At 52.9% G+C, this 21,800-nt stretch overlaps 1 protein-coding gene across 13 annotated transcripts in view; it reads right to left on the bottom strand.

Moving 5' to 3' along the window:
- Positions 1-16,677: 16,677 nt before the first annotated feature.
- Positions 16,678-21,800, bottom strand: part of Adgrb2 (adhesion G protein-coupled receptor B2) — a 63,497-nt gene continuing 58,374 nt past the window's right edge. For 10 of the 13 annotated variants that reach the window (XM_076565191.1, XM_042271943.2, XM_076565192.1 and 7 more), the window contains 6 exons: positions 21,618-21,713; positions 21,301-21,340; positions 20,025-20,644; positions 18,006-18,041; positions 17,579-17,677; positions 16,678-17,160 (listed from right to left, as the gene is read on the bottom strand). In XM_076565191.1, the coding sequence (XP_076421306.1) occupies positions 16,975-17,160; positions 17,579-17,677; positions 18,006-18,041; positions 20,025-20,644; positions 21,301-21,340; positions 21,618-21,713 (1,077 nt within the window). In that variant the 3' untranslated portion in view covers positions 16,678-16,974. The remainder of the gene's footprint in view (positions 17,161-17,578; positions 17,678-18,005; positions 18,042-20,024; positions 20,645-21,300; positions 21,341-21,617; positions 21,714-21,800) is intronic. The other 3 variants (XM_042271942.2, XM_042271944.2, XM_076565196.1) reach the window with 1 other exon arrangement.

Genomic DNA, 21,800 nt, shown 5'->3' with positions numbered 1-21,800 from the left:
ACATCTGGGCAGATGCTCAGAGGAGAGAGGATAAAGAGGAGATCTGAGAGAGATGCTTGTGAACCAGTAAGCAGCGACTATTGATTGGTTAGAGTATCTAGTGCCCTTCTGCGCACCAGGCTTAGAAGGACCTGGTTTGGGTACCATTTCCCTAAAGCCAATGGCAGAGCCTAAGTGGGTTTTTTTTGTTCTTCAATACAAAGTATAAAGGAGGCACCACCACCACCACCCCTTTCTGAGGACCAGAGCCAGTGCCTGGTGAGGCATGAGAGGATGGGCGTAGCCAGAGACTCCTCCCACATTCTTTCTTTGCATGCAACAGCCTCAGACAGTTAGACTCATAGATCCACAAATTCGTAGAACCCTGGAATTTCTGGGTAGAGAAAAGCTCTGACTGATGTGGACCTTCCCTCCTTCCAGTGGTGCCCTCGGCTAGGCTGTGGGGGGGCCTGACAACTTGGCTAGCAAGACAAGCTGCAGCAGTGAGGCAGGCATGCATCCAGCTTTTCCATCAAGATAGAAAAGAAACGATCGGAGAGAGTCCGACCCCGGTTCTGCAATGTCCTGGCTTTGTTCTCGTAGGGCTAATTCACTGGGTTCTCTGAGCCACTGTCTCCATAGCTGTTGAATGGGGTGGTCTGTTGAGAGGATGGAATGAGACAAAATATGAAATGAAGCCAAGTCCATAGGCAAGACTCAAGGATGCTAATTATCACAGTGGTCATCGTCATTACTGAGGGGTCTGGTAATGTACTGAGGACTCTTGTCCTGTACCTCACAGCCATGTTCATCTGACATTTCCTCCGAGCCCTGGCTTCTGCCCTGTTTTATTATTTACCTAGTTGCCTCTCCGTAGCTTGAAGAAGCCAATGGTATTTCTGACAGATATGATGGCTTTTTTTCTGTCAAATGGCTGAAGTAACACCTAAAAAAAATAAAAACTGACATTGGGATATGTCAGCCTTGACCTTCAGGAAAGGCCTGACATCAGTATTTGGGGGCAAAAGAGGACAGGGATTGGAGTGGACGTGGGTTTTTGGGTTCAAGGCCAGGGTCTGCTTGGGTACATTTGGTTTTAGGTGCTCGGTGTCCCTTGGCCAAAGGGAAGGCTGAACTTGGGGACTCTGAGCCTATCCATCCCCCAAGTCTGGAACCTTGAGGACCCAAATATGCCTGCTCCTCAGGGTGACAAGTGGGTTGAGAAGCCAGACCTGTGTGAGGCTCAGTGTGCCACCCCATCCCCTAGCATTCAGGCCCAGGACATGCCTCAGTGTACCAATTGTTCCATATTCATCCAAGGGCCCCGCACCACTTTAGCTGAACTCCTTCAGGGAGCTGCACCCCCACCCCACACAGAGGAGAGACGTCAAGCATGGAAGCCAGCTGGCTGAGCGGGGACTGAACCAAGCGCTGCTCCCAATCCGTCGCTGCTACTTAACAGTTTTTATTTATTACCGCGTGTGATGGAGGAGCCAATACCACGCACTCATCCGGAGGTCCCAGGACATCGGTGTGGAGTCAGTCCTCTCACCTCCACTTGGGACTGGGGTTCGAACTCAGGTCGTCAGGACTGTGCAGCAAGTACTTTACTGGTTGAACCCTCCTGCCAGCTCCAGCTGCTACCTTTTAAAAGTAGTCTCAGCAGCAGCATAGTACTAAGTTTCATTGTTCTCACTTTACAGGTGAGCAAGCCATCATTCTGGTGTCCTCCTCGGCTTCACTGGACAGGCCCTAAGACGTGGCCAGCTAAGAGTGGCCAGCTAAGAGGCAGGACAAAGGTTCGAGTATCAGGCTCTCACACACTGTCTGCTGGGTAGTGGCCCCTTCATGCATTTGTAACTCGGTTTTCTCATCTGTAGAGTGGGAGTGTTTGTTCTAGAACCTCTAAGATTCCCAGATGGGCTATCTCTAGTCCAGGTCCACACCCAGAAGCCCAGAACAGTCTAATGAACTTGGGTGGTAGGGGCAGGTGCAGGCGTGATTGTCCAGCCAGGGGTGGGCTCAGCAGCCAGACACACAAAAACAACCAAATAAATCAGGCCAAGGAACTCCTAATCTTTCCCGGCTGTGCCTGCTACTGCTCACAGGGCCTGGAAGCAGGGCACCGCATGGCCAAGAGCGAGGTCTAGCCAAGAGACTCGGAGTGAAGCCGGGCCATCAAGACTGCCTCTGCTCCCGCGGGGGGTGCGAGAAAAGGCCCTCCGGACTGGTGACTCAGACCTCCCTGACCCCCTCCTGGGTGGGCACTTTCCAGCGCCTATGTCTATTTTTAGAACTGGCTCCAGGTCTAGAGCACAGAATAGCAGGAAAGGGGGTGGAGGAAGCTTGAGACGCCGGAGCAGCTCCTCCTTTGGGGCTCAAGCCTTGAGGCCCTCCAGCTGTCCACCTAGAAATGATAGAACCACGAGGGCGCAAGCGTCATCACCTATGGAGGGGGTGCGGCACAGGCCCAGAGATGAGTCCCCTTCTGCCCTCCCACCAGGCCTGGCAGTTCCAAAGAGCGGGGTGCGGCCTCTGTTAAGTGGGGCCAGGAGCCGCTGAGGTGTCTTGTCTATTGGACTGAAGGTCCCCTGGTGACTGCGCCGGCTAGAGAGAGAGCAGAGAGAGCTGCCAGGTTCACGAACCCAGATTCCCACCCAGCTGTTGGTCACGCCCCCAGCCTCACTTTAGCCACGCCCTTACTGACCACGCCCAGAACCGCTTTTGGCTTCCCTTAGGGTAGGCGAGTCTTCCTCTCCAGGGCCTCACGCTAAGCCCCGCCTCCAACTTGGCCCTGCCCACCCCCGGTCCACTTTCCACCCAGTCCCAAGGTCTAGAGGGCTTGGATGTCTGGGACATGGGGCAGATTTGAGAGGAATGAGCCCCCACCTTCAACCCCCGCCCCAGCCCCTCCACCCTGGCATTGGTTCAGAGAGGAAAGGCGTCGGGGTGGGGGATAGGAAGTCAGCAGGGGCGAGGTCATTAACGGGACACCTAAGGTATAGGACGCGTCTGCTTGAGCCAGACAGACTTAAGAGACTGGAGGGGCTGAGACCGCCCTGAGCTCAGGAACAACCTTGTATAGACAGCCCCGGGGTGCCACAGGATGGCGCTTAGGCCGATGCCTCACCACTAAGCTGAGACCCCGTTTCTGACCACTCGTGGGACCCGGCTTTTGGGAGGTCCAAGTCGAGGGCCATCCTTCTGGGGTGAGGGGCGGACGATGGGAGGCGGAGCCCGTTCTCCCGCACCCTCTAGTGGGAAGTTGAGGAATCGCAGAAGACAGAAGGGGGTTGGGGAGAGGCCCTAAGCCTCCGCCCTCTCCCTCGATCTTCCTTGAGGACCTGCATACCACCCTTCAGGGGGATATCCTCATCAACAGGGTTTCCCTCACTGGAAACAGGAGCCATCTCATGGGTGTATTCCAGCTCCAAGCTCTGTCTGTTCCTTGTTCAGGATTACTTCCAACCTCCTATCTGTCTATCCCAGCCGCTGGTCCCCGAAGCCCCTGCCAGCTGCCGCCTCTTCTCTTACTCTTGCCCCAGCTATTCCTGATAGACACACAGTGTTTCTACAACGGAAATCTAGCAGTGTAACTCTCGTGATTGAAATATCCCTATGGTTTCTCGGGGAGTCCAGATCAACTCCACACTTGGGACTTGAGTGGCCTCTTCCCCATTAACCCCACCTTGTGTGGACTTCATCCCTCTGGTGGCTCCTTCTGCCTTTCCATCCCATCTGAGCACTCCCTGAGTTGGCCTAATCCTTGCCATTTGAGGGGTGAGCCTCATCCTTACCATCTGAGTCCCCAGCACACCTCCACCGCTCACAGAGCAGTCTCCACCTAGGACTCCAGCTGCCCGTCATTCTGCAGGGCAGCTTATGGAGATAGTAATTGCTTTGCTTTTCCTGTCTTCCCCCTCCCACTTCCAAGCTGGTAGGCAAGGTCTTTGATTTTCCTAGCCTGGGGGAACTGTGCTGGGTAGCACACAGTGGCTGCTTGAAGTCTGATGGCTCCCGCCTACTTTTGAAAAAGCTGACCTTCTGGAAGCAGCTGTGCCAGGTGTTTTCAAGGGAGGAGCAGGAGAGGACAAAGAGAGAAGAGATTGGCAACTGGTTGCACAGGGAGCAGCAGGGGACGGGGGGGGGGGGGGTGTGTACTGTGAGTAGAGATAGATGTCCTTGATAGATGACAAGGTGGGGGGGTAGTGCACCGGGGGAAACTGGGGTCTGGGTACTGAGATACTGGCCTCACTTTCCCTAGGTGCCAGGGGAAGAGCTGGGTCAATGATTCTCAAGAACCCCACAGGGACCAGCACCGCAGGCCTCTCCATGGGGCTAACATGAGCCAGGGCAGGAGGCAGCTCTTCCTCCGTGCAGGCAGGAGCATCCGATCCTTGCATGAGCCTGTGGAGAAAGAAGGAGAGGAGTCCACCAGGGATGGTTGAGATGGAATTTTCTGCAAACTCCCAGGAGAAGGCTTAGAATGAATCAGATTGAAGGTTTTAAGAGAATATGGACACAGGGTATTTCTTGGGCCAAGATTCCTACCTGCTACACCTGTCTGTGTGTACCTCGGATACAGAGCTGAGACACATGTGTTTCATTCAGATTTGTCACCTCAGGCCACAGCGTGGGGTCTGGCTTATAGTTAAGTGCTCAAAATGGTTTGTTGTTGTTGAATTCACTTTTTCTCAGTAAAGTCAAGAACTCTAGTCTGTTTTAGTGGGGTACACGAGGGTACCCCTACAGCCCTGCGGTGGGATGTATGAGGATATCCCTATAGCTCTGCGGTGGGATGCATGAGGGTACCCCTATAGCCCTGCGGTGGGATGTATGAGGGTACCCCTATAGCCCTGTGGTGGGATGTATGAGGGTACCCCTATAGCTCTGCAGTGGGGTATGAGGATAACCCTATAGCCCTGCGGTGAGATGTATGAGGATAACCCTATAGCCCTGCGGTGGGATGTATGAGGGTACCCTATAGCCCTGTGGTGGGATGCATGAGGGTACCCCTATAGCTCTGCAGTGGGGTATGAGGATATCCCTATAGCCCTGCAAAGAAGCTAATACACAGTCCCCTCTCCAGGCCCACCAAGCCTCCTGGGGTCGAAGCCCACCTCCCTCACAGCCTGTCTCTGCAACCCACCCTCCATGCAGGCTTCTCTCCAGCCAAATGGCACTGTTTGTAATTCTCCAAACTTGCCAGGTTGTTTCATGCCTCCATGCCTTTGCTTATGCGGCATCTCCGCCTCTGGTGCCCTTTCCCCTCTTTCTGCCTGCTGAGCTTTCAATTAGTATAAGTTCAGCACAAGTCTTCCCTTCCCCATCTTCTCTAACATTCTACCCGTCCCTGCAAGGCAGAACAGACCCCCTCCTGTTCACATCCATGTCTGTCTCCTCTGCAGGCTGTATCCTGGGCTTCTCTGGTATAGCATGTCTCTGTGCCCAGCATAGTGACATGGCTTTCTGTCCCCCTTGGACTATTGGTGTGACCTAAGCATCCCTCTGGCCTCAGTTTCCCTCTGTCTGCACAATGGACCTCAATGGTCCCTGGGTTACCTTCTTCCCTCATGTGAGCTTGGTGGTGATAGCATGTAAAACCTGTGTCCCTGCAGGCCAACTGAAGGCCATGCGTGCTCAGACATGTAGATGCACATAGCCAAGCACACAGCCACCTGGGAGCAAGCCCCTACTAAGCAGTCGCATGTGACCCACACATAAAAGTATGTGGTCTTCTGGATGCAGGTGCTTGGTCCTCCCAACCCCCCATCGCCAGTCAGCCAACTGGCCTTGACAGTGAAAAATTCAGAAGCAGTCAGTGCTGCCAGTCCAGTAGCGAGTTAATATTCAAGGAACGAGCCTTCTGCAATAGGCATGCCCTGAGGCTGGTGTCCTGTGGGGCTCCCCCTTGCTGAGGCCTGCAGAGGCTTTGGCCTCCTACCCCACCCACCCCAGCTGTAGACCCAGACACAACCTGCCTGCAGCAGGCCAGCCACCAAGACCCAGACCCTTAGCTCCGTTTTGCTTTCTGGGCACTTCCTTCCCGATGTCTCCTCATTCCTTCATTCAGGATTGTCTCTGAAGTTCCTATGATGTGCTCCTCTGACCCTGCTCTTTACTCAGGAGCTCACAGGCCAGTGGGGGAGACAGGAAGAACATACTAGATATAATTTCACGCCAAAAGAAATAGTACTAAGGAAAGAGTAAAATGATATGACATTTTTTTCCCTCTGTGTACCAGTTCTGGCTGTCCTGGAACTCATTTTGTAGTCCAGGCTGGCCTCGAACTCACTGAGATCCACCTGCCTCTGCCTCCTGAGTGCTAAGATTAAAGGTGTGCACCACCACCACCTGGCTAAATGATGTGATTTTTAAAAAGTTGATTCAGGACCAGTGAAATGGCTCAGTGGGTAAGGGCATTTACTACCCAGCCTGACTTCCTGGTTCATTGCTGGAACCCACATTGTGGGAAGAGAGAACTGAGTCCCACAAGTTGTTCTATGATCTCCACATGCACATAATGATATGTGCATGCTCACACACACAATAAAATTTATATATATATATATATATATATATATATATATATATATACACACATATATAATCGTTATTATTGTTCTTAATGATTCAAAGAGTGCAAGAGACAACCATGCACTTCTGGGAAACACTGTAGCTGTCATCAAGAGTATGTTAGGAGGCTGGCGAAATGGCTTAGTGATTAAGAATGTTTATTCTTACAGAGAACTCTGGGTTGGTTCCTAGCACCTGCATGGTGGTTCACAACCATCTGTAACTCCAGTTCCAGGGGATCTAGTGCCCTCTTCTGACCTCCAAGGGTACCAGGAAGGTATGTAGTGCACATACATACATGCAGGAAAAACATTCATACACATAAAATAAATAAATCTTATGTATTTATCTTCTTTACTAAATTTTTTCCATATGATATATTTTGATCATATTTTCCCCTCTTCCAGTTCCCCTCAGATCCTCCCCACTTCCCCACCCACCCAACTTTATGCTCTTTTTCTTTCTTAAAAAATAAACAGAATAGGCCAGGTGGTGGTGGCGCACACCTTTAATCCCAGCACTTGGGAGGCAGAAACAGGCGGATCTCTGTGAGTTCGAGGCCAACCTGGTTTACAGAGCAAGTTCCAGAGTAGCCAGGACTGTTACACAAAGAAACCCTGTCTAAAAAAATCAAAATAAAAATATCAAAACAAGAAACACGCAAAAATTCTACAAAAATGAAAATAAAAAATAAACAAGGAAAGACCAATAAGACAAAAAAATGCCCAAACAGAGCAAAATGAGACAAAAAAATATCGTTGATTTTGTTCTGTGCTGGTCATCTACCCCTGGGGAATGGGCCTGCCCTGAAGTGTGGTTAATATACCCAGTAAAATTCCGCTGGAGAAAACTGATCTTTCCTTTGCCAGAAGGTATCAACTGCAGATACTTTCTTGGTTAGGGGTGGGACCCTGTGTCCACTTGCACCTCTCAGTCCTGGGACCCTGTCCGGTTTGAACTTGTGTAGGTCTTGTGCATGCTGCCATGGTGTCTGTGAGTTCATCCACGCATCAGTGGAAGCCACTGTTTCCATGAAGCCATGCATCACCTCTGGCTCTTGTAATTCTTCCACCTCTTCCACATAGATTCCAGGGCCTTGAGGGAAGACATCCCATCTAGGGCTGAGTGCGCCAAAGTCTCTCACTCTCTGCACATCATCCAGTTATGAGTCTCTGTGTGAGTTCCATTTACTTCGAGAAGAAGCTTTTCTGATGAGAGCTGAGTGGGCACTGATGTATGGGTAAAGCAGAATGTCATTAGGATTCTTTTTATTGTTATGTTCCTTTAGCAGAAGAATAGTATTAGATTTTACCTTAGGCCTATGACCTATCTAGTCTCAGTTCTTGGCCACTTTAGCAGTGTCAAGCATGTGTCCCATCTCGTGGAGTGAGCCTTAAAGCCAATCAGAATGTGGTTGGTGACTCCTGCAACATTGGTACCGCTATTGCACCAGTGTGTCTTTACAGGCAGGTCACTGTTACAGATTAGAGGACTAGTAGGTGGGGGATATTGATGATCACCGTCCTCCTCGGGGAGTGTGCAGAGTACCTTCCAGTGTCATGAACACTGGTCATTAGGGGAGAAGTATCTCGTTAGGCACCGGCTCGACGTCTCTGTGTTCAATGACATATGTAAGTCTTGTCTTCAGCAACAGCGCTTTACCACCAGGTTGTGGCAGGTAATAGCCTTGGCAATAGCCTATGATGTTTGGAGTTTCCCCAGAGCCTCTCTGGCCAGTGACTCAACAAGATGCAACCCATTCCTGGCTCTGGAAGTTTTACTTGGTGGCATAAGATGTCTAGTTGTGGAGTCTAGATGTCTCTTCTGCTATTTGGTGACTCCATTTAGGTTCATTTCACATATGTATACATTTTAGGACACTTCTGCAGTAGTAGATTTCCACACAGCTTTCCAAATGCCCTTTAGTATCATTGTCCCTCCCCGTATTCCTCCATTTACCCTTCTCAACCATTCCCTTCCACATTTAATCCTCCCATTCTAGTTCCCCGTTGTCTCTCCAGGACAATGTATCCTAATTCCACTTATTTGAGAGACCCTCTCCTCTCCTCTAGCCCCTTACTAGGTAGCTCACCTCTGTGGTTATTCAGATTATAGTCCACAAATGGAAGGTTTGAAAGCTAGCATCCACATATAAGAGAAAATATATAATATTTGTCTTTTGATGTCTGGGTCACCTCACTCAGGCTATTTTCTAGCTCCATCCATTTGCCTGAAATTTTCATAATTCCATTTTTCTTAACAGTTGAATAATATTCCATTGTGTGAGTGTATCACATTTCCATTACCATTCATCAGTGGATGGACATCTAGGCTGTTTCCAATTTCTGGTTGTTATGAACACAGCAGCAATGAACGTGATTGGACAAATGTCTCTGTAGTAGAATGTGGAGTCCTTTGGGTATATACCCAAGAGTGCTATAGCTGGATCTTAAGCTGTATCAATTCCCAGTTTCCTAAAGAACCAATGCACTCTTTTCCACAGTGGCTGTACCAGTTTGCACTCCCGCCAGCAATAAATAAGTGTTCCCCTGGCCCTGCATCCTGGACAGCAGAAATGGTCATTTGCTGTAAATATTTAAAAAGCCAAAGAGTGACCTGAACATGGCAATACACATCTGTAATTACAGAAGTTGGGAGGCTGAGGCAGGAGGATCACAATTGAGTTCAAGACCAAACATAGTTTGACCTGTGTCCAAAACAACAAACTATCGGGAAGCAGAGAAAAGGGAGATGTAGGAAGTCTTTGGAGCAGAGGATACAGCAAATTCAAAGGCCCAAGCAAGAGACAAACCATGAAACAAGTTCCAGGGGCAGCCAAAGTAGCCACAGTTGAGTCTGAGAAGAGCGGTAGACATGCTGGTGAGCAGTGGTGGGTACCAAGTCGGGCTGGGTCTCTTGGGCTGTGACAGAAGACTTACACTCATTCAAAGAGCAATCAGAGGCCCCTGGGAAGACTACCTATGGCTTCCCCCAGCTTTCTCACCTTGGTATCCTTCTTAGAGACTGTATATTCCTCCTCTCTGTGTTATCAATGCCCCACGTGTGGCCCAGCACAATGTTTACTGAATGGCCAAGTCACATTCTCCCAGCACAAAGCTTGACTCAAAGGCCCAGAGTAGATCATCTGAGTTACTGAGGAGTCATTGGACAGCTCAGGACAGGGGTCATCTGGACCAGGTGAATACATGTAACTATCCTATCCATTTAGAAGAGTCTGGCCTTTCCATTCAGGGCCATAATGGAAGCCACACCAGCCCATGAAGCAAAGCACATTCACCTATCTGAAATAAAAATAACATCTTTGGAATTTTAAGTAGCAAAATTCTGGATATGTTTATCACAGCATAATTTTATACATTGTGGCTGCCTGGCTGATGTGTTCCAAGTTGGACATAGACTGCCCACCGAGTCACCCTGGGCTAGGTGTCAGGCCTTGCCAGACAGTGCCCCCAGTGATATGGTGTTTCTCGGAGAGGCACAGTACACCATCTGATCCACAGACCTGACAAAAACAAAGTGGAGGGGCTGGAGATGTAGTTCAGCTGGTAGAGCGATTATCTAGCGCGCCGGAATAACGCGCCGGAAGCCCTGGGTTCAATCTCCAGCTCCACATGATAGCTCATACCTATAATCTTACTACTCCGGAGGCAAAGGCAGGAAGATCAGACATTCAAGGTCATTTTCTGCTACCAGGGAACAGACATGGGTACGAGCAATCGGTTCCAAAGCAGGAGGGGTCTATGTAGTAAGATCAAAGCCTGTCTGGGCTACATAAGAGCCTGTGTTGGTGGGAGGTGAAGGGAGACCAGCCCAGCCTTGAAGGGAGCCCAGCCCTTGCTTCAACCTCCTCCTCTTTCTTTTCCTTCCTTGTATTTTTTTTTTCCTCCTGGACTGCATTCTGAGCCTCTAAGCTCAATACTTCCCCCACCACCACCAGTCTGCCCTCTAGAGAGAGACCCTCATCTCAGGGTCTTCATATGGATTCCACAGCATCATCTACTCTGTGCATGGACCCTAAGGGAATTAGACTCAAGTCCCCAGCTAGGAGAAAAGTTGACATACCCCCAACCCCCCCATACACACACACCTCACTGTCCTCTCAGGAAACTCGGATAGGAAGCAGGGTGTCTCAGAAACAGCACCCCTGTACAGGCCAGCGTCTCCCAGCCAACGCCAAGCCGAGCTGAGCCTCGAATGCATTCTAGCAGCCCACCCCAGAGCGGGCAGTGAGTGGGTTGAGGCAAACAAGCCTGAGGAAGCGGGAGTGGGAGGGGGCTGCCGATCGATGGCATTAACATGGTGCCCAAATTAAATATTGACTTTCCTGGTTGACTCTAGGGACGCCTGGATTGATAGCTGGAGCTGTGCAGTGCCACCATGGCAGAAGGGGGCATACCAGCCTGGAGTAGGCACTATGGGAAGCTGAGGCCTGTGGGGAGGGTTCCCCCGCTCTTGCCTGCTTAGGAGGAGCAGAAGCAGAGGCTGCAGCGGGGAGGGACTTGTTCCTCCTTCTCATGGAGCCCAGCATCCTCCTCCCACAGGCCTTAGACCCCAGGCTTTATCAATTGCCCCCACCCACAATACTCCCTTCCTCCCCTCTCCAGGAACTGTGGCTGGCCTACAGCCCAACCAATGAGCTTAAATCGATCCCTGTGATGAGCCCCATTACTGGGTCTCGGGACCCTGCCTCAGCATGGTAGGGCTGGTTATTTCTCATTATGTAGGAACTTGGCAGGGAGTTGGGGGCGGGTGAACAACATTCTCTCCAGAGAATTCACCTTCAGCGTCCACAGCAGGCCCCGGGCTTTCTCTCCCCTTTTCAAAGCTTTGTGTCAGGAACTGTCTACATCGCTTTCATTTCTTCCCCTCCTACTCGCTCAATAGCCCGCTCCAACCCAGCTTCCCGCCACGTCACTGTCTCTAGCCCTCCTGGGTTCCAGCCCTGTGTGTCCAACCACCTACCCTCTCCTGATAGCTCCCCTTAAGTATGTTAGGAACATGCCCAAGGCCAAATCCACGACTGTCTTTCCCAAAGCAGTTTTTTTTTTTCTTTTTTTAGATTTATTTATTACGTATTCAAGGTTCTGCCTGCGTGTATGCCTGCACACCAGAAGAGGGCACCAGATCTCATTATAGATGGTTGTGAGCCACCATGTGGCTGCTGGGAATTGAACTGAAGACGTCTGGAAGAGCAGCCAGTGTTCTTAACCTCTGAGGAGCCATCTCTCCAGGTCTTCTTGAGCTCCTAAGCCAGTGGCATGGTGGGTAAGAGAGCGGCCTGAGAGCCTCACTCCTTGCCTTGCCCCACCCACAGGAAGGGGCACGCACACAGCCCACCTTCCTCCCCAGCCACAGCCCCTATACGGTTCCCTTCCGGCGGATGGCTTCCCTGCCTCTGCAGCCTCCTTCACTCTTTCCCCCACCCACCCAGAGAACCCTGTTAATATGCAAATTTCGCCACGTTGCGCCTCTGTCCACATCCTCCTTAACTTCCCATGTTCTTCTTGCCCTACGCACTGAGCATGTGCCTTCAGGAATTAAAAGGTCGGTGATCATACTGGAGCAGGTGGCCTTAAGGGAGTGAGAGGAGGAATATGGAGGTACTGGGATTGGCTTTAGAAAACCTCAACATGGCCCCCATCAAGTAGCCAGTGGGCATGAGGAAGCCCAGAGAACAAGGAGTCCAGAGGCAGAAGTCAGCAGCAACTGCCATAGGTCTTCCCTCAGGCCACCTAATTTCCTTTTAATTGGTACCTAATGAAAGAAAATTAAACCCAATTGAGTTTTAATGTGTGCATTCGAATACCAGCCCCAATTTGTTTGCTCTCTTCCAGGACCTGGGGTTTCAGGTGAAAGATAGGGTGAGGGCTAGGAGAAAGGGGACCTTCCTGCCCCCAAGGCAGTCAGATCCCAGCCTGCAGGTATCCTCGGGACTGTCTCCTACATTCCCACAACACCTCTGCCCCTACCCAGATCTCCAGGACACCAGATTCCATGAGCACTGACTTGGCGATGTGTTAGGAATTTATCCTACCTCACCTCCTGGGACCCTCCCTGGTCCTAGTGGGGACTGTCACAGTGAGGCTCCTCCTTTTCAGAGGATACCATACGGGCTTGCCCAGATACCATACGGGCTTGCCCAAAGGTACTGCCTCTGTTCTGCCTATGATACGCTGCACCACATGATGGGCACCAGCCACATGTGAGTACTGAGCATGTGTAGTATGGCATCGAGATGTGTGACATATGCACACGAGAATCCAAGTATGAAAAAGGACACATGAGGCAGCGGACTGTGAGTTCAAGGCCAGTCTGAGTTATGGAGCAAGACCCTGTTCTGACTAAAAATAAATAAATAAAAGCCAACTTCCTTGGTAATTTTTATACTGATCTTACATTTTTAAAAAGGTGTTTAAGCACGTTATAATGGCATGTTCCTGCAATTCTAGTACTTGAAAGATGAAGACATATGAAGATCAGAAGTTCAAAGCCAGCCTTAGCCTTTTAGCAATTTTGAGACCAGCCTGAACTACCCAAGACTATGTCTCCCCCAACAAAAAAATTCATAATTTTAATATTTTGTGTTAAATATATAGTTACAGTTATTCTCAACCTTTTAAAACTTGTCTTTTCAGGCAGAGTCTCATTTTTTAGTCCAGGCTGGCCTAGAATTATGTAGCCTAGGCTGGCCTTGAACTCATGGTAATCTTGTCTCAGACTCTTGTGGGGCGATTTCAGGTGTGGGCCACCATACCTGGCTTAACTTTAAAGAAAAATTCTTTAAATGGCTATCTGAAAATTGCAAACATGATGTATCATTTCCAGGGCCTTCTCTCAGTGGAAGAAGGCATGGTGTGTCTGCCATAGGAGCCCGGTAGCTACAAGGTAAGGACAGGTGCAGAGCTCCGTGGGCAGGGAGTCTTGCCTGCTGTCTTGACCTACCGAGTCCTTTCAGCACCATGGGCAGCACCCCACGAGGGGTAGTGGAGATCCCACAGAAGTCCAAGGACTGCTAAAGGAGCATTTAGTGCCTACAAAACTTCCCCCAACTTCCCTCCTCACTCCTACCTCCCGCCACTCAACACTACCGCTGAGCCACACCCCAGCCGGTTAGAATGCTTGCCTAGTATTCGCAGGCTCTGGGTTTGATCCCTTTCAAAAACTGTAGGGTGGATGAGGAGAGCAAGGCTCAGTGAGCTCTATGAATTCTGTCCTCTTTGTTTACTGTTTTTGGTTTTTCAAGACAGGGTTTCTCTGTGTAGCCCTGGCTGTCCTAGAACTCGCTCTGTAGGCCAGGCTGGCCTCAAACTCACAGAGATCCACCTGCCTCTGCTTCCTGAGTGCTGGGATTAAAGATGTGTGCTACCACTGCCCTCAAATTCCATCCTCTTAAAAGTCTGCTGAGATCGGCTTTCTGTTCCATGACTGAGTGCACATGCCTGAACCAGGTGGATGCACATGGTAGCCATTCTGTGTGACCATGGCAACAGTAATAATGCACACAGGCTGTAGGGGCCCAATGAGTGGTGTTTGCTGAGCCCAGGGGCTCAGGGACAGTGTTACAGTCTCAGACAGGAAGAATGGAGTTTGCCAATTCAGTTGGTAAGAGGAGAGGTGGGAGGAAAGTCATGGAGGTGAGAGAAAGGTCAGGAGAGATGGGAAACAGCCATGTCCCAAGAGCTTTGCCTTCTTGGCTGATCCTCAGACCACACATGGCATTGCACTGGGCAATGGACCACCAGATCTGTGGTGCCGTGTATGTGAAGAACTGGAGACTGGAGGCAAAGAACGTGAGGATGATGAAGGAACATTGAAGTCCGGGAAAGAAATGCAGAGTGTTAGAAGTCAGCGCAAACGGACTGGCCATCAGGCCAAGGATGGGAGCTCAAGTCTGGCTGGACATGTGGTTTGAGTGGCAGCATCCTGAAATGCTCTGGGTTCAGTCTCCAGTCTCTCCCTTCAAAACAAGGGAAATTCAGACAATGTCCAGTGACCTGCCCAAGGTCATCAGGCAGGCCAGTGCCTGTGGAAGCGGGGACTGGGGGCCAGGCAGGGGCACAGCCCCAACCTAACAAAGCTCAGCCCCTGCCCATGGACCTGGTAGGTCTCAAAACTGTCAGGCGCTTCTACTGGCAGCTGTGGCTGCTGAGGGAGCAGAGTCAGCATGGTGGACCCAATTTCAATGAGAAGAGAGCAAGCATGGAGTGGGGGGATCGCACCTCACAGATCAGCCCCAGAGAGCCCACAGGAGGTGACAGCTGGTTCAGCCCAGGGCTGGAAAGGCAGGAACAGGAGCAGAGGGAAAGTCAGTAAGAAATCCATTAGAGGTGGTGGGGGGCAGCTGAAGAATGTGGCAAGGGTGTGAAGTGGGATCTGCTGGCAGAGACGCAGGAATTTGTTTGTGCAACCCCATCACCCGCTTCTAGGAACAAGCATCCCCTCCCCACCCCGCCGACTTTGAGACTAGTTTCCCTCACCAGGGCTCCTAAAGAGGCTGCCAATCACAGTTCTTGGGACGAATCAAATTTTTTTTCTTTCCTTGGACATTTTCTAATTGGAATTCAAGAGAAAAATTTCTTCCCCTTTGGGGCCAAGGCAGAGTGATGGCAGGGGAAGCCTTGGAGCCCAGGAGGCGAGAAAAAAAAAAAAAAAACTAGCTAAGAGAATGGAGCAAGCAGGGAGGGGATGGAGCTCGCTGAGACTCAGCCCATCACCCACGGCCAGCCTTCTACACCCACGTCTGTCCTTGCCCTGTGTGTGTATTCCTGAGTGAGCAAAGCGCCCTGTGCCTCGCTGGCTGATACTAGGTTCTACGTCCTTTCCACCACATCCCAATTAGTCACTCACAAGCTGTGAGGGATTGGTCTCCTCCTCCCTCCCCTACCTCCCTTGGTGGCCAGGGACCAAACCCAGTGTCCCCGTAAGCTGGGGGAGCTGGGAAAAGCCCCAAATCTCTGAGCTTCGATTTCCTCATCTGTAAAACAAGGAACTTAGACACTTGTCTGGGACTCAATCAGAGCCCCCAGTGACCACTTTGTATAACTGAACCCCAGGGAGAGGACAGGGTACTAGGGTTAGGAGCACAGTCCTGGGAGGACTCTATTCCCACACCTCCTCTGACCGGGACCTACTTCAGGAAGGATTCCAACGGGACTGAGAAGCCTGTGCTGAAGCCTGCAGAATGGAAAAAGTCCACACCCTTCCTGTAGCCAGTCTGAAGCCATCAGCTGTGATAACCCACCCCAGTGGTCAGTCCTTTCTTCCTAGATTCCCATTCCCTCAGCTCCCCCAAGGGCCTAGATTTTGTCTCAAGAGCCCCTAAGGGTCCAGAGGTGGGCGTGTTACTAAACGACCAGGCTAGCAAGCAATGCCCGTAGCCACTGCTGCATCTTTAGCTCCTGCAAGAATCCTAGCACGCACCACGAGACCTTCCACATGCTGATCCCATGCCCCCTTGTACTGGCGCCCAGGAACTCGGACGTGTGAAGAATACAATCCAGCCACGAGCCTCAGAGCCCCGCCCTCCAGCACCAAACTAGCCTTTGCTTTCCCAGCCCCAGCCCCATACCACACCAGAGGCTCCACCACAATCCAGCTCCTCACAGCTCCACTGCAGCTGTGAAGGTAACTCCCAAAACGCCGAGCTGAAATGCAACCTCCACCAAGCCTGAGTGTGAACACAGGCTCTGCCTTTGACCGTGGCCCTGGGCACATCACTTCCAATCTCTTACCTTCATTTTTGTAACCACAAAGTGTGCAAACTTTCCAGCATGGATGCTTCGAAGAATTGGGGACATGTGTGTGTGGTGTTCCTAACACTCCTGTCCCCTGACAGGACAACCCAGTGCGAGCAGCCTGGGCCCTGCCCCAGTGAAAGGCAGCCATGCCTGGGACACTCCCTCAGTCGCCATCCCACACTGCCCAGGTAAGGGGTTGGTACAAACAGAGTAAGGGGCCAAAGTCAGGCTCAGCATGCAGCCAGCCCCTCTCCGCCAGGCTTGGCCTGACCCCATCACACAACTACAGACCTACAGGAACGAAGAAGTCGGGGTCTCAGGCCCGGGCTCGGCTTAGGAGCGGCAAACAACAGAGCAAGCCAAATCCACAGAGTGAAGTTTATTCCCAACAAAGTTTCCCTCCCCCCTCCCCAGCCCAGGACAGGGACAGACAGGCCGGGGCAAAGAAGAGCCTCCAGTGGGTGGCTGCTGAGGGACCTCTGAGAACAAAGAGGGGCCCTGGCCCCCAGGTCCTGCCAGTCTGGCTGCCCCCAGCCAGGCTGAGTCCTCTGCACCTCCTGCCCAGCCTCGGGAGGGGGAGGGGCGCTGGCTCCTGGTAGTTCCAAAGTGGAGTGTGAAAATAGATATATATTTCTGTGCAGTGGGCAGTCCAGCATGGCACTCACACCTCTGTCTGGAAGTCGCCGTCTGGCGGTTCTGTGGGCTCCCAGGCTGCTGCCCGGTGCAAGGCCAGCCGCTCTCGGGGCTTGGGAGGCAGTGAGCCCAGTGTCATAGATTTGAAGGTGCTCCAGCTTTGATGTCTCCTGTGCTGGGACAGGCCAGGGCGTTCCCCGGGGCTGGGTTTCTCCTGTGGAAGGAGGAGGGTGAGCCTGTGGTACCGGTACCCTCTCATCCAGCGTACAGAGCAAACCAACGATGTCCCAGGAGGGTTGAGACTGCCCAGTGGCACCCAGTGGCACCCAGTGGCCAGGTGTCAGGCTAGCTTCTGAGCCTTATTGACGGCGACTGCAGGGGCATTCCTGTCTACGCGCCCTCCTTTTCCAACTGTGGGGGGCCCTGCTCGTGTTTGCTTTCTGTGGCACCTTCCCACCCCCATGCACCCCTAAAACCGCTGCTTATGGCAGGCAGGCCCTGGGTAAGGCATAACTCTATGATTACCCAGGCAAGTGAGGAGAGCAGGACAGGAGCCCCTCAGAGCCCGGGGCCCCACCTCAGGGACCATGCGCTCGGTGCTATGGGGCAGGGGCAGCAGCAGGAGCCCTCACCTTGGCTGAGGACTGGCTACGGTAGCGGTCAAAAGTGTGGAACTTCTGGTTGAGTTCATGGTAGAGTTCCGAGTGCCGTTTCCGGGTGTGCATCACCTTCTAGGGGCCACTTGGGGGTCAGAGGAGTGCGCTTCTCTGGGCAGCACTGTAGACACCCCTCAGCCCCTCTGCTCTGGGCCTGCTGGGCCCTCTGGGGCAAGGCTAGAGTGTGTTCTTGTCTGTCTGTCTGTCTGTCTGACCCACTCTCTCTCTCTCTCCCTCCCTCACTACCCCCCCCCCCATTTCTGCCTCAGAGCAGAATAGTGGGGGAGTTGACAGGGAATCCAGAGGCTTGGTGACCCCAGGACCGGGCTCTGCAATGGGACTTGGGGTACTTTTAGGAATCGACCTTCTGGGGACACCCCCACCCCCCAGCACCAGCACTCACCTCAAAGTCCAAGTCTGAATACCGAAGCTTCTTTCGCTACGGAGCAACAAGCAGGCCATGAGAGCAGAGCTTTGCCCAGGGACCCTTGGGCCCCAGGACTCTACAGCACCTTCCCCCACCCAGAGCCTAGAGTTGAGAGTCGTTATCTTATGGGCTAGCCCTTGGGGTCACAGCACAGCAGCAGAGGTCCGCAATGCACACGTGCGGGGGAGATTGCTGCGGGAGCGCACACGCGGACGGAAACACAGGTCAGCTGTGAAGAGGCAGGACACCACCACATAGGGCCACACAGCCCACACTTGTTTTCTGTGCCCTGGATTCTAGCCTTCTCTCCTGCCTCATATGCCCTCCCCTCTCCTTGGAACCCCGCCCTTGCCCTGCAAACAGGATGTTGGCCTTCCCATGCCCAGCCTATCTGCCTCCACCTGGCCTCTTTGGACTCCTTGCTTCCTCACGCTCTTCTGGCCTCACCTGGCCAAGGCCACCTTCAAGGCCCCAACCAGCTCAGTGACATCCAGCGCCACTCAAGGAGACCTCAGAGTCTTAGAATGCTGGGATTGAGAGGACTCGGGAGACCCAGGGCAACTGTCCCAGTGAGATGGGGAAACTGAGACCCAGGAAGGGGAGGGAAGGGATTGGCTGCTTGGCCCCAGACCCTCAGAGGTGATGCTAAGACCGTGCTGTGGATTTCCTCAACCTGACTCCACTCTCCTGATTTTCCTCCTACCTTCCCACCGTCTCTGCCTCCGCCATGCACCCTGCCTCTCCATCACTATGCCTTGCCCATCCCTAGCTACCTCTCTTTCTACAGGTAACGGCTCCACTGTCCCCACCCACAGTGCTCCAGAGGCAATGGCAGACCCACGCCTGTACCTCCAATGGGCCCGTACTATTCTGGACACCACCTTTGACCCCTCGCGCTTCTGCCACATTTATTACTACCTCCCACACAAGAAGGCCGCCTGCCCACCTGCCCGCCCTGCACTGGGCCCTCCCCAGTGGTCCAGCCATGGGCAGGTGCCCACGGAACAAAGCCTACCCCAGCGCTGAGCACACTGCCTCCCATCACTGATGTCATCTTTTCTGTCGTCTCTGTTAACGCCTTCCTGTTCGTTGCCATCTGTGGCAGGAGCAGGCACCAAATGTTCAAGGAACATTTTAGGCACAAAGCTAAACTTGTGACCCCTTAGCTGCTAACTCAATTGTCTTTGTGCAGAGGACAGAGAGCAACTTTTCCAGGCTAGACACAAGCAGCTAATTGTGTATAAGCTGCAACTCCAACCTCTTGCCTTATCCACATCCCCCTCATTCCTCCAGTTAGAGTTCTAGAATGTCCTGGAGTTCTACTTTGGGTTTCCACTAATCTGCGTGTTCCCAGGGATGGTCTGCAGGGGGCAGGCCAGAGGAAACAGTTGGGGGGGCTACCATTTTCTCATTCGAGGTCCAGGGCAGCACCCAGGGCCAATTTCTGTGCTAACAGCATCTCCCAGTTTCCCCGCACACAGGAATAAAAGGCTTGTATCACCCCATTCTCCAAACAATAACACAGAGGAGGTCTCTGTACTATACCCCTCTACACACAAGGAGGCCGAGGCTCAGAGAGGCCATGCAATGTGCTCAGCATCGCGATGCTGGTCAGCGAGTCCAGACCAGACTGGGATCCACATGCTGCAGAGGCCCAGCTGGGCTCAGCCTCCTCCTTACCCCTTGGGCACCTGAACCACAGTTGCCTTCAGAGAGGGCTCATGCTGACCAGTCACCCCAGAGGGGGTACCAGAGCACTAGTGAGTGAACTCATGAAGCTTCGCCCGTTTGAGGCATTCAGACGCTCCAGAGTTTCCTTGGAGCTGAGTTCTGTGAGCCCCGGGAGAAGGAGGGACGCACGCACGTGGTATGCGCGCCCAGTACTTCTCTGGGGGAGGATGACAGCTTCCCTTCCTGGCTGCAGCCTATGACTTAGACATGGTCTCAGGCATACAGTAGGAAGACTCCCCCTCCCCACCCTCCACAGCCCCTCACCTCAAGGGAGCCCAGCTTCATGGTGGAGCCAGGTACGGTACGGGGCATGGTCCGGCTGCGTTCCCCTGGCTCAGGTACTTGGCGGGCGCTGGGTGTCGGTGGTGGTGGTTGGAAGGTCATCCCATATGGGTTCTGGAGAGACCCATAGGCAGGGCCCAGCCCTAGACCTGAGTGCTCCACAGACAGGAAGCTGGGGTAGCCTTCAGTGTGGGCCACTGTCTTGGCAGCCCGCCGGGGGGTCCCCTCAGGCCGGGCCCTTGGGGCCTCCTCACCCCCTGGGCCCCCACCACCAGGCTGCAGGCTCAAAGTCCGCCGGGGCAGCACCATGTAGTCCCCCTCAGAGCCTGGCTCGCTTGGCCGTAGCCATGTAAGGTCCAACTGCCGTAGACCACCCTCCCCGCACATGTATACGGGGTTGGTCTCTTGGGGTGGTGGTGGCTCCCCGAGACCTGGTGAGGCCGCCATGGGCACTAGGATGTTCCCGGGCAGTGGTGAGAAGCTGAGGCCACCCTCAGGACCCACGAGGCAAGACTTGGGCTCCTCGTCCTCATCCAGGGACAGGCGGGACAGAGTGCCAGTGATGGTGGACGGATTGCAAGTGTTGACCTCCTTGAAGAGCACTAGGGACAGAAGTGGAAGGGAGAGGTGAGCCCTAAGGGACAGAGACCCTGTGATGCTCTTGCCCAGGTCTGGGTGGGTACTAAGCTTCCAAGCTTGGGCAGTGAGGGACACTGATTTCTGGGGAGGTGGTTGGTATTCTCTAACATACAAGAGGGACCCAGGAAGACAAATGGCTCATGGGCCCAAGGGATGTGGGTAGGGAAGCCAAGGCTGAGCGCCCACGAGTGCCCTGGTACGTGACCTAACTTTCACTCCACAGTCCCAAGGCTATCAAAGGGCCTTGCTCTTCCCTATCCCCCAGGAAGCATATACCTTAGACAAGGAACTGGAAAGAGATGCCCGTGAAAGCCAGTGAAGTAATGGAAGAATGTAGTGGCCAGCATACGCGAAGGCCCCTACTGTAAACTCGGTGTCCCGTAACTCACATAGGCCCTAGGCCTTGCTCGTGCCCCGAGACAATGCTATTTTCTCCTTACTAGGTATGTGACGGAGGCTTAGAGAGGGGAGGTTTTTGCCCAGAGGTAATTGGCCTTCCCAGATGTCAATCTGTCAAGGCAGGACACGACAGTGGTCCCCACCGGGGCTGCTATGGCGGAGTGTGGGGCTCCTGTCTTAGCCATGCCTAGGGCTTCTTAGCGCCACCCAACAGACTCACCTGTCTGACAAGCCAGGTCCACATCCTTTTCAAAGTCCGACTGTAAGTCGAGAGGGAGAGAGCAGGTTGGCAGAGGGAGGAGAGCCGTGTCAGGGCTGGGGAGGCTCAGGCCCCTCCCCCACCCCGCGCCTCATTCCTCTCTGGGCGCCACCCAACAGAGCCTCAAACCTGTAGGGAGGAAGCTGAAGGAGGAGGATTTGCCCAGCGCCACCCCAGTCAACAGCCGAGCCTGAATTAAAACCCAGGCTGTTCCCTTCCCGTCTCAGATGGGATGCGGAAGGGAAGGAGCCTATGGCAGGAGGGGTCTGCTCACTCACCAAGATCTGCAGCTGCCCGTTCTTGCATGAGTCAGGGGAGTCTTCGCTCTCATCAGCCCGACACACACCCATCTGGCACTTGACCACGTCCTGGACCTGGGGGCAGGAAGTACTTGCTGGGCCTGAGGCCTCCGTAATAACGCCACCATAGTGGGCCGGGTCTCCCACCCCGGGGTACCCAGA

Source organism: Peromyscus maniculatus, chromosome 2 (assembly GCF_049852395.1).
Source record: "Peromyscus maniculatus bairdii isolate BWxNUB_F1_BW_parent chromosome 2, HU_Pman_BW_mat_3.1, whole genome shotgun sequence".
Lineage (NCBI taxonomy): Eukaryota > Metazoa > Chordata > Mammalia > Rodentia > Cricetidae > Peromyscus > Peromyscus maniculatus.
The sequence above is the reverse complement of the archived record's forward strand: the minus strand, read 5'-3'. Positions and strand labels throughout refer to the sequence as shown.